The 15,511-nt window shown below is 35.6% G+C and overlaps 1 protein-coding gene across 1 annotated transcript in view; it reads left to right on the forward strand.

The window, feature by feature from the left end:
- The first annotated feature begins 6,492 nt into the window (after positions 1-6,492).
- LOC148939861 (RNA helicase aquarius) overlaps positions 6,493-15,511 on the forward strand; it is a 242,439-nt gene continuing 233,420 nt past the window's right edge. The window contains exons 1-2 of the mRNA XM_089106313.1: positions 6,493-6,564; positions 13,451-13,551. Of these exons, the coding sequence (XP_088962439.1) occupies positions 6,511-6,564; positions 13,451-13,551 (155 nt within the window). The 5' untranslated portion in view covers positions 6,493-6,510. The remainder of the gene's footprint in view (positions 6,565-13,450; positions 13,552-15,511) is intronic.

The following is a 15,511-nucleotide window of genomic DNA, read 5'->3' on the forward strand; positions in this document are numbered from 1 at the left end:
TGAGCTTTTTGCAAAATTTTCAAGATGGCAGTTCCTGCAGGAGTATTTTTATTCAAGACAGTGTTTCTTTTTTTTCTATTCAATAGTACCATGTCCAGGCAAATGATTGTAAAGGAAGTATAATTGGGGTCAGCAATAATTCGAACACATTGTCTGGGATCGGTTACAGCATCACAAAGACTCTTATTGCGAACGCTTTCGCACATTTTACCAAAGGCTGAATTTAGAACGGGTTTGTAGATTAATTTTTCGACCTTTGTTTTCAATTCAGAATGTTTGTTGACTACATTGTCAATAAACGACCTCATATATGGCTTGACTGAATCAGAAGGGTCTATGAATCATTGGAAACTGTGGTGTACATTCATTTTAACTCCACATGGTGTACGACAATATTTTTCTTCGGCAGAAGGTTGGCAATACTTTATTGTTTTGAAGGTGTCCAATATATCCCTCCCCTCCACCAAAGATCTGTTGCGAGGACTCAGAGAGTCCCTGGGAACAGGTCTATTAATCCAGTTAAAATAAATCCTTAACCGAATCATGAAGTTCCACTTGCATTTCCTGATCAATTTAAAAAAAAACATCCAACGTCCCCATTCTCCTCAACACTGGTAATCTGGGGGAAGTAGCGCAAAGAGTGAGATTTTGAGGTGGAGGTATCCACCCATACGGAATAATTTTGTTTTTTTTTAGTTTAATGTTACTCGTGACTTTCAGTTGAAAAAAGTTGTTTTTTAATTCAGTTTTCGATTGTTTTTCAAATTACGTCCAGGCTTAACCAAGGTATAATGTGGGCTACTAGCCCAATAAACACATGATTTATTGCTGTTGAAGTGTGCGTACCAATGATTCTACATTGGTTGGTAGCTTCCCGCTTTTTCAGCTTTCTGTTTGAGGATTCAAATGTTGGATTGTAGGTAATATTTTGCACAATATTTGATTATTTTGTCAAAACTTTCGATGTCCATTAGTTTTGTTGGATAAGTTCTTTATCCTCCATGCGGTTTGGTCCCTTAAAAGGGCGATTAAACTTTTTTTTTCGAATTAGCCTTCTCCCCATATTCTCGGTCCCTTGGTTTGATACGATAATACCTAATGGAAAAAACAAAAACAACAAACAATACATGTCTATGACCTTTAAATAATGAAAAAGACCAAACTGCCTTTCATAGGCAGCGCAATAGCGCTGCCTAAGCAAAGATTGATGTGGCCACAATGTATTGTTTGTTTAGACCAGGTCACTTCGTATCGAAGGATTTGTCATAGAAACTTCAAAAAGAGCTCATTCGATAAGAAATTGGAAGGGCTAGTGCCCTTTTTAATAGTCGAAAGTGATTGAAGGGCAACTAACACCCCTTCCACGCCCACCCTTTCCTCAAACACGTTAAATCAAAATTTCGAAAAAGCCATTTTGTTCAAAATAGTTGAAAGATCCTGGAATTATGTCTTTGAGGATAACACTCCCCCACAGCCCAATTTGAAATTGAAGGGACTAATGCCCTTTTTAATAGTCCAAAGTGAGCAGAGGGCAACTAAACCTCCTCCCACGCCAACCACTTCTCTAAACATATCCAATCAAAATTTTGAAATAGCCGTTTTGTTCAATGTAGTTGAAAGATCCAGGAATTATGTGTATGAGGAAAACGACCCCCAAAGCCCTCAGGACAAGGGTTGTAACCTGTGCCCTGGGGGCATATAAGGTATATATAGAAAGCGTGATCGTATAAACTTCGGAGGAGGCTCATTGCAATGGTAATCGGAAGTTCAATTGCCCTTTTTAAGGTTCAGAGTGAACAGAGGCTGAATACCCCCCCACACACACACATCTCGTATTTTTCCGAAATAAATCTGATAGAATTTTAAGATGGCCAATTGTTGGCTTAGAAACTTCAAAAGAGCTCTTTCGATTTATAAATTCAAAGGACTAGTGCCCTTTTTAATAGTCAAAAGTGATTGGAGGGCAACTACCCCCCACACCCACCATTTCTTCAAACACATCCAATCAAAATTGTGAGATAGCCATTTTGATCAACGTAGTACAAAGGTCCGGAAAATATTTCTTTGAGGATGGCAACCACCCCAGAGTCCTCAGGGCAAGGGTTATAAGTTATGCCGTTGGGGCATATAAGGTATATATAGAAAGGGTGATAGAATAAACTTGAAAGGGCCTCATTGGACTGCTAATCAGAAAGTTTAGTGCCCTTTTTGAGATTCCTGTGAAACTGAACCCTCGTGTAAATAAACCCATAGGCAACTGAACTGTATTCAGCTGGAAGCTCATGCAACTCAACCCCCGTGCAACTCAATCCCATTTAACTGAACCCCCGTGTAAGTGAATCCCTGTGCAACTGAACCCCCGTGCAACTGAACCCCCTTGCAACTGAGCCCTCTTGTAACTGAACCCTCGTGCAAATGAATCCTCATAGTCAGTTTTTTAGCATTATAAAATGTGAGTAACATCATGAGGTAAAACGTAAGTTAGTCTCTTTACATGTTCAACCTTGTTGGAATTGTTTGTTTTTAAAGTCCTAAAATAAATGCCTGTCAAGATGATTTATAAGAAAGCTCTGTTTTGCTGTCGACACTGATAGACTCCAAGATAAGAATTTAAGTGAAACATTCCAGGAACAGGTAAATACTAAACTGGAGAGTTAAAAATTAGACAATATAGAAGACGAATGAATAATTTTTAGGAAATTTGTTTGTGAGGTTGCTGAAAGTGTTACTGGGAAGAAAGTTATAAACACAGCCCGGGCTTGATTGACTAGGTGCGGGGCCCAATTAGAATTTTTTTGCGGGACCCTTTCTACATATTAAAAATTTTAGGCTATACGACAGGTTTCTCTATATTGATTCTCATTGTCACTTGTTCTGTATCCAGCGCTGTTGCCTCAGTGAAGCAACAGGTTGATTTATATAACCCTCGACTTCTCGCATTTTCATGTAGCCTTTGGCATTGTTGTTTGTATCTTGCAATATTTCTTCCAAAAGACCCTATAGATTATGAGAGATCCCATAATTTTAAGTATGTGCAAAGCGTTTACGGCGTGTAAGAGCTTCATCGGGGCCTAAAAAGTACCTTTAGCAATATGAAGGTGGTTCAAATTTACCTTCTGGGGTCTGTGATTAAAGAGGCGCTAGATTGATTTCTTGATAAGCTACGTTGAAGCTGAAAACATTACGAATATTGATGGTTCGACCACCACTTATGTTGAATGAAGCTAAAGCAAGACATGGGCTCAAGTTTTGCATTTATTTGCAAGATCTTTACTGAAGAGTCTTCAGAGAGCAAGTGACGTCCTATAACAAGTCAAACCTCATCATTTGGAAATTATGACGGTGGCAATGCCCTTCGACCAAGCAAGAAGCAACATTAAAATAAATCACCTTTGTTGGCTACTTTTTCTGCGGGAAAATAGAGGACACTACACTTGTTCATTTGAGGTATTTTTGTATGTTTGTACTGGCTTTTGTGCCACAGTTTTTTGGCTTCAAAGATTGCGATGACGTTGTTATTCTAACGAAATATTTCTTTCTTCTTCACTTTCATTTTGGAATCGTTCTGATTCTCAATTTCACTTGTCTGCTAACCACGCAATTGTTTGATCTTCACTTTCACTTTTGACACGTTCTGATTCTCCCTGTCACTTATCATCTAACAACATATTTCTTGGCCCTTTACGTTCATTTTAGATTCATTCTGTTAGTCGTTGTTGCATGTCTTATGACCGTATTTTTTCTTCTTCATTTTCGTTTTTACCTCGTTGTAGTTCTCGCTTCTACTTATCTTTTAACCACATATTTCTTTTTTTCCAAAGTTTGTTTATCATTACTTTAGATATTCTTCAGTAACCTTATATTTTTTCACTGTTCACTTTTTTTACTCGTTTTAATTCTCGCTGCCCCTCATCTTTTAAATGTATATTTTTTTGTTCTTCACTTTCGTTCTGAATTATTGTAATTGTCATTTTCACAAACATTATATTTTTCTTCATTTTCTTTTATTGTTGCATCGAATTTATTTTTAGTGCCCTTTGCCTTAGCTGCTTGGATCGGTCTTGTAATATTTGATGGTCAAGGTTGTTCATTTTCACCCATAGTGAGTTTAGATTTCACATGTCATTCTCTTGATCTTGTCTCATTTGATGGTCCATATTGTTCATGTTGAGCAATTGCTAATATACGTTCCTGTCCTGTAGGTGTTATGTAACTGCTGAAAATACTATTTGTAAATACTACTACTACTACTAACGACTCACTGCAGCACCAAGCCGCCTGAGGCCAACACAGCTGTGCACGCTCCTCCTCCATCCCAATCTATTCAAAGCCTCCCATTTTTTCACCCGCCCACGAAGTTCCCATTTCCTTTAAATCTTTCTTTATGACGTCCTCCGACCCCAGACGGGGACTATCTGCTTTCCGTTTAGCCCTAGATGGTTGGCCGAAAAGAACAATCTTCGGCAATCTGTCATACTTCATCCGCACAACGTGCCCTAACCACCACAACTTATCTTTCACTACAGCCCTAGACAGCGGTATTCAACCACATTTTTCGTATAGCCTATTCTTTGAAATACGGTCAGTCAGCCGGGTACCCAGAACAATCCTTAAGCAATTTCTCTGGAAAACATCTAGCAAATCTTCATCCGCTTTTCGGAGCCTCCATGCTTCAGAGCAATATTTGACCACTATTTGTAAATAGACTGACTGTATTGGTATTTTATACTTAGCTAAGTTTCTTGTGTATTTTTACTTGTGCCAAAGGTACTAAAACGATAAAGCCACTCCTGAGGCAGAAATAACGTATTTGTGCTTTTGATATTTGCTCATAAATATGACGTGACTCAAACGAATTTTTCCGAAATGAAGGCTCTTAAAGAGTTTTCTCAAACTTATGACCGGTCTAGATTTTTTTTAAGCTAGAAAATTCCAATATGCCAATTCTCCCCAAAAAATATGGAGCTGTTTTCGAAAGAAAAATTTAAACATCCATACAGACATAAAGAAATAAGAATTATTTCTCGTTTACAAAATACAAAAGCATTTATTGAATATAAATTAACATCACAAAATATGAATACATGAATACATATATTTTTCAGTTTTTGCTCCTTAAATTCATCTAAAATCGTATGAAAATTTAATTTCCTTGTGTCTTCACTTTCAGTCGGCATAACTGCTGAACTATTTAATCTATTCTGGATTCATTGTTGATATCAGAAAATTTTTCATTACTTTTAGCCTGGAAAAATAATCTCTCGCCAGGAGAAACGTTTACAGGAATTATTAAGAATATTTAAGAATTTCGAAAAAATAGTGTTTATTTTCATGGCAGCGCCCGACCCTTTCAAACGCTTGGCCCGATTGAACCCAATTACTTCAATCACCCTTTATCCGGCCATAACTAGAAATATTGGTGAATATATTTTTTTTATAGAGAGGGGGGAAAGGAATTATACGAGCGGTAGATCATATAAAAATAAAAGAAATGTAAAGAAAGGGGGGAAAGTATTAAAATGTGAATTAAGAAGGTGTAAAGTGGAGGCCATGGATGAAACTGCCAAAAATGTGGGAGAAGAAGTCAGAAGGCATAATAGTAATATAATGAAGCAAATTTTGAGATTAACTAGGTTCGCCTATCAACTCTATGATAACACTCTTGGGTCTATGTCTGGTACGGTGCATAATCAAAAGTTTGAAAGGCGGTATATATTCATAAATATTAATCTGGCACATATTAGGAAGTGCAATGGACCATTATTTTGCGTTTTTTTTTCAATTAGCTTCCTGTATGGTTTATTCGGTTGAATTATAAATCAACGCGCTGTATCTGTGAAAAATCACTAGATTTGGGAAAAAGTAACTAGTTTTAAAACAAAATCACTAGCTAGAAATCACTAGGCAACATGAAAAATCACTAGAAATAGTGACAAATCACAAGGGGTGATAACCCTGGCCCAGATGGTCGAAAATTCTAGGGACACCCCGGTTTCACATTACCACTAAGTTACTTACACTACGGAGCTTAAGTAAATAGGTTTTAAATTGAAATGTTGCCTATCGCACTTTCACTTCCAGAAACGATTTGTATGATAGTCAATATTTAGATCTAAAAACATAAGAAGTACAGAGGAAGCAAATGGAAATGAATAGAATTTTTGTCCCTTGGATTGCAGAGAAAGAGTTTGCTTCGACAGAGCCTATTATCCAACAGTCTAATTCATCCATGGCCAATTCAAATCCCTTTTCCTCTAAGTTTGTTACGTTATGCATGTAAATTTGAAATTTTTTCCAATTGTTTAATTGGATTACGCTACGGAGCTTATGAAACTTACGGACCTTAAGTGAGCAAGTGTGAAAGACCCATTTAGCTAATGTCAAACCGGTATAAGCGTAATTCGGGTCTACAAAGGCAGCCAAACCTTTTTGCGAATTAAAGCACTTACGCCATCTAGGATCTTGTATTTTGCACAATTGATTTGGCGCAAAATTTAAACTTGGTAAGACATGGCGTCTAATATTTTAACAGTAGGCCAAATTGCTACAGACAGGGTTACCCAGGTAGGACTTAATTTTTCTTATCTTACCCTAGTGCACTCATTTTTATAATTCTACGAGTTCAGTTATGCTCAAATCTAAAAACATTTTTCTATATTACAGAAATAGGCCTAAGCTTATGAATCTTTGGTATGATTGATGTGAAGATGCCTGAGTAACCTAGGCTAGACTAAGTAACTCTTCTTAGACTTATATGAAGTTTGGCTTTTCAAATTTTTTTATTATTATTGAAAATTTTTATTTGTAACTGCTCCATGATTCCTTTTATGAAGAAAACATTATGCCAACAGAAGAGTAGAGCCACTCAATCTACAATTCAACCCTCTCTCCCAATGTAACCTTCTCTAACATGACAATTAGTGCCTATTCAATTAGATAGAACAGATAATGCCTTAGGCTGATACCATAGCATACCCAAAAAAAAACAGAAATAGACAATGGTATAGGCCTAAAACTCATGAAACTCAAAAGACCATGGTATAGGCTGTATTCAAACTATTGAGAGTATCACCTTATTCTCTTTAAAATGTTGGTAATGTCTAGAATATTGGTTCTTCAGAAGGAGACATTCTAGAATAAAAAGAGACATGGCATAGGTTTATAATTAGGGCTATCAAATAAGAAACATGTTAAAAAACAGTAAATTTGCAGTCTGAAACCCCTCAACAACAGCATGACAGCAAAACTAATGTCATTTTAAGAGGGTTTTAGCTGTTTAATCCTTTCACAACTTAGCCCTTTTTTTTTTTTTTTCAAATTTTGACAAAAAAATATATGATTCCTAACCAAAAAGACATGCTGGTTTTGAATAGCCTATGCCAATAAAACCTCCCAAAACAAGTAAAAAAAAAAAAATTATGTTCTAAACAGGACTCTGCAGTCCTGCTGGGCAAAGCAACCAGATTAAATGATAGGCAAAGGGACCAAGAAGTCCCACTAAGCAAGTCACTTTTTTCTAAAAGAAAGAATTGTTTATTCAGAATAGAAGAATTTGATCAAAAATGTTAATTACAACTCTGTTATTGATGATACTCAGCAAAACAATTTTTCTGTTCATTGATGCAATTTAGAGCCAATTGAGAATGTTCTTGGCCCAACTTGCTTTAGAGACCACATTTCACATCTTAAGTGTATGGTCTACACCCCACATATGGTCATTATAATCTTTTGATACTTGAGGGGCTATAATGACAGAGGTAGACCCATCATAGATTGATCTCCTTACAGAGGCTACTTCTTTACCATGGTTCTTTGAGGCAGATAGAACAGTCTTGGAATCTATTTATAGGCTAGACACCAATCAATCCAAAATGTTTACTTGGTACTGTTTTACAAAGAGGTAAGCACACAAAATTGTGTTGAAAATCAGATAGGATAAAACCCAGTACTTATATGAGACACTGCCATTGAGCTAAGCATTACAAAGGGTTTCTCATTCTGGGAATTTAAACTTTAGTTTTAGAGGTTTAGAGGGACTGAAAGGTACCTAAGATGGATTGATTAGGTAACGTTATGTATTTTTGTATATGCTATGCTTTACCCCTTCTCCCCCCCTAATGTACAAATATATAGCCCAAGTTTGTTTCTGAACTATTTTATTTTCATCCTATTTCTTTAATTTCATTAGTATTAACAAAACTTCACTTTTTGGGCACTTACCACTTTGTAAAACAGTATCTGTTTTTAGCTGAAGCTTCCTCTTGTCCCTAAGTAGCTCTAGAAGGGAGACAGACAAAAATAAGTTATCATAGATGACTATATGCTTTTTGCCACTGAGACCTTCAGTCATTAGTTGAACAACTCTACTGCCAAATCTAAATCCTAAATTGTCCTTGAAAGCTTTGATTTTTACTTGAAAAATGTCAAAATTAGAGACATAACCACTCATACAGGCCAAGCACCAAACCTCTCTTTATTGGCTTGTAACCTCTTTTTATTGGCCTTAATGGGTTATATTGCTTTGCTGGGACCAATCATTGGTCCCAGCTTGAAAAGCCTGTCTTTCTTGCCAGGTGTGATTGTCATGTTGTCTCTGACATGCAAATTTCTTAGAATCTCTTTGAGTCTGTTTCTTGACATCCTTGACAATACAAAAGGGGCATTCAAGTCAGGATCAGAAACCCAGAAATTTCTCATGCTTGGAGGTTGACTGTTCAACATTAGCAGATTTATAGAGAAAGAGAGAGTTCTAAAGAGAGCAAGACAGAGTTAGTGTGTGTGATGAGTAGGGTCAGCTAAACCAAAATGGCATAGGCCATAGAAAATCAAAGTAAACCAACAGAAAATTATTAGCATGTTTATAACTATATTAAATTTTAAACCCTCTTAGGAGGGTTGTATTAAATGAGATAATGATTTTATTTACCCTGGAACAACAAATCTTCCAGGGTAAATATAAATCAATATCTCTGTATTATTATAGAAACCCTGGTCGATTTTGCGTCCAGAATAGTTCCTAGAGAGGTTTCTTTTTCGACTAAAAAGAGGTCCCCAAGTCCCTATTTTTTACCACTTGAACCTGTGGCAACCCTGCCATTCTGCATGATAGTGATGAGAATTTATATTATGGGTCTCAAGACTCAACATCAAAAGTGTGACAGAGCAGTGTCTTTTATGTTATTTTGTTTTCTTTTTTAATAAGACCTGATTGAACCAAAACACAAGGCCCAAGAAGTGTTTTGAGCATCATAGCTTTGATAAATCATGATTCGTAAACATTTAATGAATTTGGGAAAATATCTCTTGAATTGAAAAAAAAAAGAAAGTCCTAACATTCCCTAAGATTCTTGCTAAGTTATTGGAATTGCAGTTTCAAAACCTAGAGTCAGAAAACAGCAGACTAAAACCAAAATTAGGGAAAAACATATTTTCCAACAGGCATAGCCTAGATCTGTCTTTTGTGCTATATTCTAACCCTTAGAAATAGGGAAAGAGTAGAAACCAAGTGCTATACAATCCTATGGCGTAATTCACTCCAATTCTGTTCCTAAAATGTCCATTCTCTTAACACAACTATTTTCCAATGAAGTGAAAAGCCCCTCGTATCAAATTTTATAGTGCCTTTCAATGCTCTGTCCAAATGTAATAATCTCTATCCTTGGAAATTCTATCTTGAGCCTTTAAATATACCCTAATTGTGAAACCTTGTTCTTTATTTTGCTGCTATTACAACTAGGATACAAACATATTGTTTGGTTCAAATTCAGTTCCTAGTTGGTATTCCACATCCCTTTGACATGCATGGATTTGTTGCTCAAATTTGATAAAGTTGGCAATTGATGCATCTTTTGATTCAGCCATTTTTCTTATGGGGCTTTTCTAGTGCAAATGAGTCAAATTGCAAATTGTGTTTGTTCTGAATGGAATGCAGAAAAACCTTTCTTAAAATAATTTTTATATGTTTTATGTGTTTTGAAAATATTGACAATAAACTTTGTAAAAAAAATTCTAACTTGAGTAACATGATTTTTTGTTAATAGGGCTCAAATGTAGGTTTAACTTAGCCTTAAAAAATTTGGAATTTGTCACAAAACAAATCTATGGAATATTTATCCTTGGCAGTTTATTACTTTGTAGAAATTTAAGACAATAAGGTACCCTTAATATTTCATCGCTGCTGCTCAATGCTCCTTATGCTCCTTGCTCCATCACTGCTGCTCACTGCTCCTTTTTAATGCTCTTTTCCACTGTGCTGCAATGATCAATAACATTGATTTGAGCCTTTAAACATTTCTAGAATTTTGCCTATGTGCTATTTCTATTATGCAATTGAGGGGAGTTCTATCATGTTGCATTGGCCGTCTAGTTCTGCTAGTCAGTACAAAGTTTTAACAATATCAAGGGGAGCTGGGAGGGGGATAGTAAATTTACAAATCAGGGTTTTCAGCCATGGTGATTATTATAGCACCCTTTTCATTCTAAAAAGGGCACTCAAAGTTCAACTTTTCTTGTGTCATATGGCACTTTATGATGGCGTTGTCAAGTCAAATCTGTAAAAAAAAAACAATTAGATATAAAAATTATATTTTAAATGAGCCCTTAAACAACTCTCTATGATGCTCCTGTATCCCAGCCAGTTTTTCCATTCCAGAAATGATACCCAAATTGCACTTTTAGAGTACCATATGGAACTTTATGATGGCAGGGTTATCAAGTCCAATTTTTTAATACTATTAGATATAAAATTAGATAAGCCAATAAACAACTCCCTTCAATGCTATAGGTCCTGCTAGCAACAAAGACAACAAGCGGCAGAAACAAAGATGAGATATCAGTGCTAGTCATGCCAAAAATAAAAGTTGTTTTTCCTGTTGTTCAAAGTGGGTGGCTTTAAATTTCCTGTTTGGGGTTACCAACAATGGTAATTATAATGGAGTACTTTTTGTTTTGCTCCAATGCCAATTTCGAGGAGTTTCAGGCTCTTTAAAAATTCCTGCAACTTTTTTTTCAAAATAACATTTTAATATTAAGGTTAATGAAAATATTATTTACCATTCCGAATCAGGTACCAGTGGCAATTTTTCTCATTACGACAATTTTTTAAAACGTGTTTTTAAAATTTTGGTTACCATGGGCCATCGTTTGCTTTTTACTAGGTTGCAGCAACTACTGTAACCATGATTAACCAAAGCATGCTAAATTTATGTGAGCTAGAAAATGTTGCTTTTTATTTTCTTCAATTCAGAATATAAATTCAGAGTCTAAATTACATCACAGGAAGGTGTTTTCAAGCTCCTTTCTCAATTTTTTTCCTATTTCTAAGGCTTTAGAAATTGCACAGAATATCTGGTATACCTTTTAGAATATTGTATGTGTTGCCTGCACAGGATATTGCCTGTATTTGTGTTTACATCTTAACTTAAATTGTAATATTTGTGCAAGATTCCTTTTCTTGACTGACAACTATATTAACAAAAGAGTGGTGCCATTCCTTTTTCAACATTGTTTCCAAATATAATGATTGCTACCATGACAATTCTGCCCCAGCCTCCCCCCTGCATAATGAAGCAAGATATAGTCATAGGCTGTGTAAAAAACTTCACTAATTTTGATGTCTTTCTTCAATGATTTTGCATTGTAAACTTGTTGACGAGAAATAAATACGGAAAAAAGAAATGCAAACCAACAGCATCATTGAAGTTTGTTGTTTTTTTGCCAGGGGCTTTATTTGGCCCCAATAGGTGGGGAGGGGAGGCCTGGAAAGCAGTTGTGATGGTGATGATCAATATACTTGTTAACAGTGTTGAATGGTACTACTCTTGTTATTATAAATAAAAAATGGTGCTACTTCCAAAAACGGGACTACTCATAAAAAAAAATAAGCAAATTAATGGTGCTACTTTCATAACAAAAGATAGCACCAAAAATGGTGCTAACGCCAGGAGCTACTTCTGGAAACATATTACATTGCCAATTATTTGGTCAGTAGTTCAGAAACCGCAATGTAAAAAGTTTTTCCCAGTGATAGATGTTTAATTTTTTTTTTTGCAGGGTAGATACCTTAAAGGATAAACCTATATCGCCTATTATAAACTTTTTAGTTTTTTTGTGGCAAATTCATTAGAGTTGATTGTTGGGTCTTGCATAGCATTTGGAGCTTGGACAGGGGCGAATCTTCAGAATTTTTATTGCAGAGGGGGGCAAGAGGGGTCCATATCTGGATAGTCAAAGGGCATGAGATGCATAATATTTTGTTCTCCACATTATTAGGGGGCACTGCCCCCTCCCTTTGCCACCCCCAAACGATGCCCCTGAGCTTGGATAAGAGATTTGAATAAACAGCTGAAAGTCAAAGTTCTACATTTCCAGAAATCCTAGAAAAGCAATCTAATTTCTCCTGTTATGTGCTGGGGATAGAGATATTCAGAATTAATGAAACTTGCATCATTAGAAATTGTGATTCTTTTTTTTCAATTCATCAGAGCAGAGTTTTCTTTTAAAGTTCAGGAAAGGACAGTCCCTATAGACATTTTACCACACCTGCTTGGTAAAGATAAAAATCATCTTAAAGGAAGTAGCCCTATCATTTGAGTAATTTGACAGCTTCGGGAATTCCCTGTTGTTCTAACTCCCTTGATTGAAAACCTTACCGACACAGGATGCATATTATTTATGATGTATTTATATTAAATAGGCAGCTCTTTGCTTAACAATTAGTTAGAGATTATAGGTTGTGTTTGTATTTTAAACTAGTCTCTTGTTAGCTTATTGAACTGTTGACACATCTAAGATCCCTTATTAATTTTTACCAACATCTCTTTGGGAGTTCCTCGTGGTTGTGGGAAAGTTCGCTAATGGGCTCTTTGTGACAGTCAACCGGCACTGAGATTAGCAAAATGATTTTTAGGGTATCGAATCACCTTCAGTTTGAAATCCCTTCTAGGGATTTGAATATTATCTATGTTGTTTTTTTTTTTTTTTTGCCAGGAGGTATGTTTCCAGCCAGTCAACTATAACTCTAACTTTTTGCTCCTTCCCTTGTTATTTAGATGGCTGAGAAATAATTCTATATTTTAATAATTTGTCTATATTTTATCATACTCATATATTTCCTGCATTTGAAGAGATTGTATGAGTGTGTTGCGGTTGTCTGGAGGGTTTATTATAGTTTCAATGAATTCTAAGTGCTGCCCTAGATTTTGTCACTGGATTCATGGTGACTGTAACTATTGGCTATGTTGTTGACAAAACATATTTAATAAAACTGTTCTATTTTCTTATTTCAGCTGGCTAATAAATATTGGGCCCCTCACTCAGCTGGTAAACATGTGGAATAGTCAATAAAACTGTTCTATTTTCTTATTTCAGCTGGCCAATATATATTGGGCCCCTTATTCAGCTGGTAGACATGTGGCATATTTAGTAAAACTGTTTTATTTTCTTATTTCAGCTGGCCAATAAATATTGGGCCCCTCATTCAGCTGGTAAACATGTGGCATATAACCCAGACATTGTGGAAGATATATACATGCTGGAATTACGTGGTTCTAAGTGAGTACTTTTCTTTTCTGTTGTTGTTTTTCTTGGGGAGGGGGGGGAGTTAGATACGAGACTCCAGTTTAGGCATCATTATTTTAGTCCGAAGTACTTTAAGTTCTTTGAAAACACAGGAAAAGTATCGAGCCAAGCTGGTGCTTGATTTCAGCTGGTAAATATTTTTTTTATGGGGGGGGGGGGAGAGGAGGGTGGATTATCAAAGAATATTTTGCGTGGGAACTAAGGCTGGTGAAATACCATTAATGTTTCTCTAGGCCAGAATAATTTAGGAAAAGGGTAAGTTTAATCCTCCTCCCACTTCATGCAGTTGTGATTGAATGTCTATAATCACAATGAGAAGATTTTAAACTTTGTTCCATAATAGTTGCTTATGTCTGTCAGTCTCAGGGTTACCAACTGCCAGCATCTAAAAAGAGTGCAAATCAAGGCAAAAAAGAGTGATTTTTACTCGAAATGAGTGCAAGTCAAAAAATTTTTGCACATGCATCCCCTCCGAGATAAAAGGAGTGTGTTTCACACAAAAAGTGTGCAAGCTAGCAACCATTTTCTTTAGCTTGAATGCACTTCTGGCGAAGGTGCCAACTACTGACGTTTAAAACAAATGAAAATTGACACCCAAAAAGAGTGGTTTTCACTCTTCCACATTCCCTCTGAGGTAAAAAGAGTCCATTTCACACGAAAAGTGTGCAAATTGGCTACCCTGGTCAGTCTCACTCCTGACGTTGGTGTATCCAATTTCCAGACCTCCAAAACGGATAAAGTTAATCGACAGAATTGACAAACAAAGGCATCTTGAACAGGAAAGGGGGAGGGGCTGAAATTCCTCAAAATTGTTTAGCATTCAGTAATATTTTTAGTGTAAGATAAGCAGTTGTGTAGAAATGAGCAGTTGAGCAAAGTTGCAATGGCTTCCTTTATTATATTTATATTACATTTATTTCGATTGTATTTAAACATAATTTAGTGAACTATTATTTTTTTTTATTCTTCTGGCTGGTTGCCAAATCAGGTGGTTTTGGATGATCTTTTACACGAAGTCCACTAGTTCACAAATCTATTTGATTGACATGTTTTTGCCATATTCGGCGCAAATTTTGGCAAAGTTGCAGAATGTTGAATAACTGACTTTAAGTTGGTAAATTTTGCTGTCATAGGTAGGTCAAAGACACCGCTTGACCTGACTATTCTACTTCTGGCAGGAATTGTTTTCATTTGGCGGGGTTTTTCTAAGTTTAACTTGATAAAAGGAAAGTAAAATTTAAAAGAAAAAGTGAAAATAATAAAAGTAATAACAAACTAACAAGTCTGTTAGTTTGACCAGGATATCAAAAAGAACCTGTTTCATTGATATTTTTCATTTTGATATTTGCTTTTGCGTTTTTTAAAATTTGACTATCTTTCCATTTGCTTCATAGTATATGCATCTAATAACCACACAATGCATCAATACCCAACCTGATTTTAACTTCTTTAATTGAGTAATTTTGTATTCCAAAAATTAAAACTAAGGTGATCTTTTGTATTTTTTGCATGTATGTATGTACAGTTTCTTTTTTATATCAATATGGATATTAAAAAAATGAATTTTTCAGTTTCTTATGGAGATTTTTATGGAAAAAAAACATGTGCAAATAACAGGTCCTTAATAGCACCAAAAACGGAAAAAACATATTTTACACATTTAATCGAAAAAACACATGTGCAATTAACAGGTCCTTAATAACACCAAAAACGAAAGTAAACACGTTTTGCAGATTTCTATGGAGATGTTTTATGGAGTTCTTTTACAGAAAAAACACACGTGCAGATAACGGATCCTTAATAAAACCAAACACAGAAAAAACACGTTTTGCAGTGTTCTATGGCGATATCTTATGGTTTTATGGAAAAATACATGTGCAAATAACAGGTCATTAATAACACCAAAAACGGAAAAAGCAAATTTCTTCAGCTT

This window comes from Artemia sp. Qi Xiang Cuo, chromosome 20 (assembly GCF_049724085.1).
Source record: "Artemia sp. Qi Xiang Cuo chromosome 20, ASM4972408v1, whole genome shotgun sequence".
NCBI lineage: Eukaryota > Metazoa > Arthropoda > Branchiopoda > Anostraca > Artemiidae > Artemia > Artemia sp. Qi Xiang Cuo.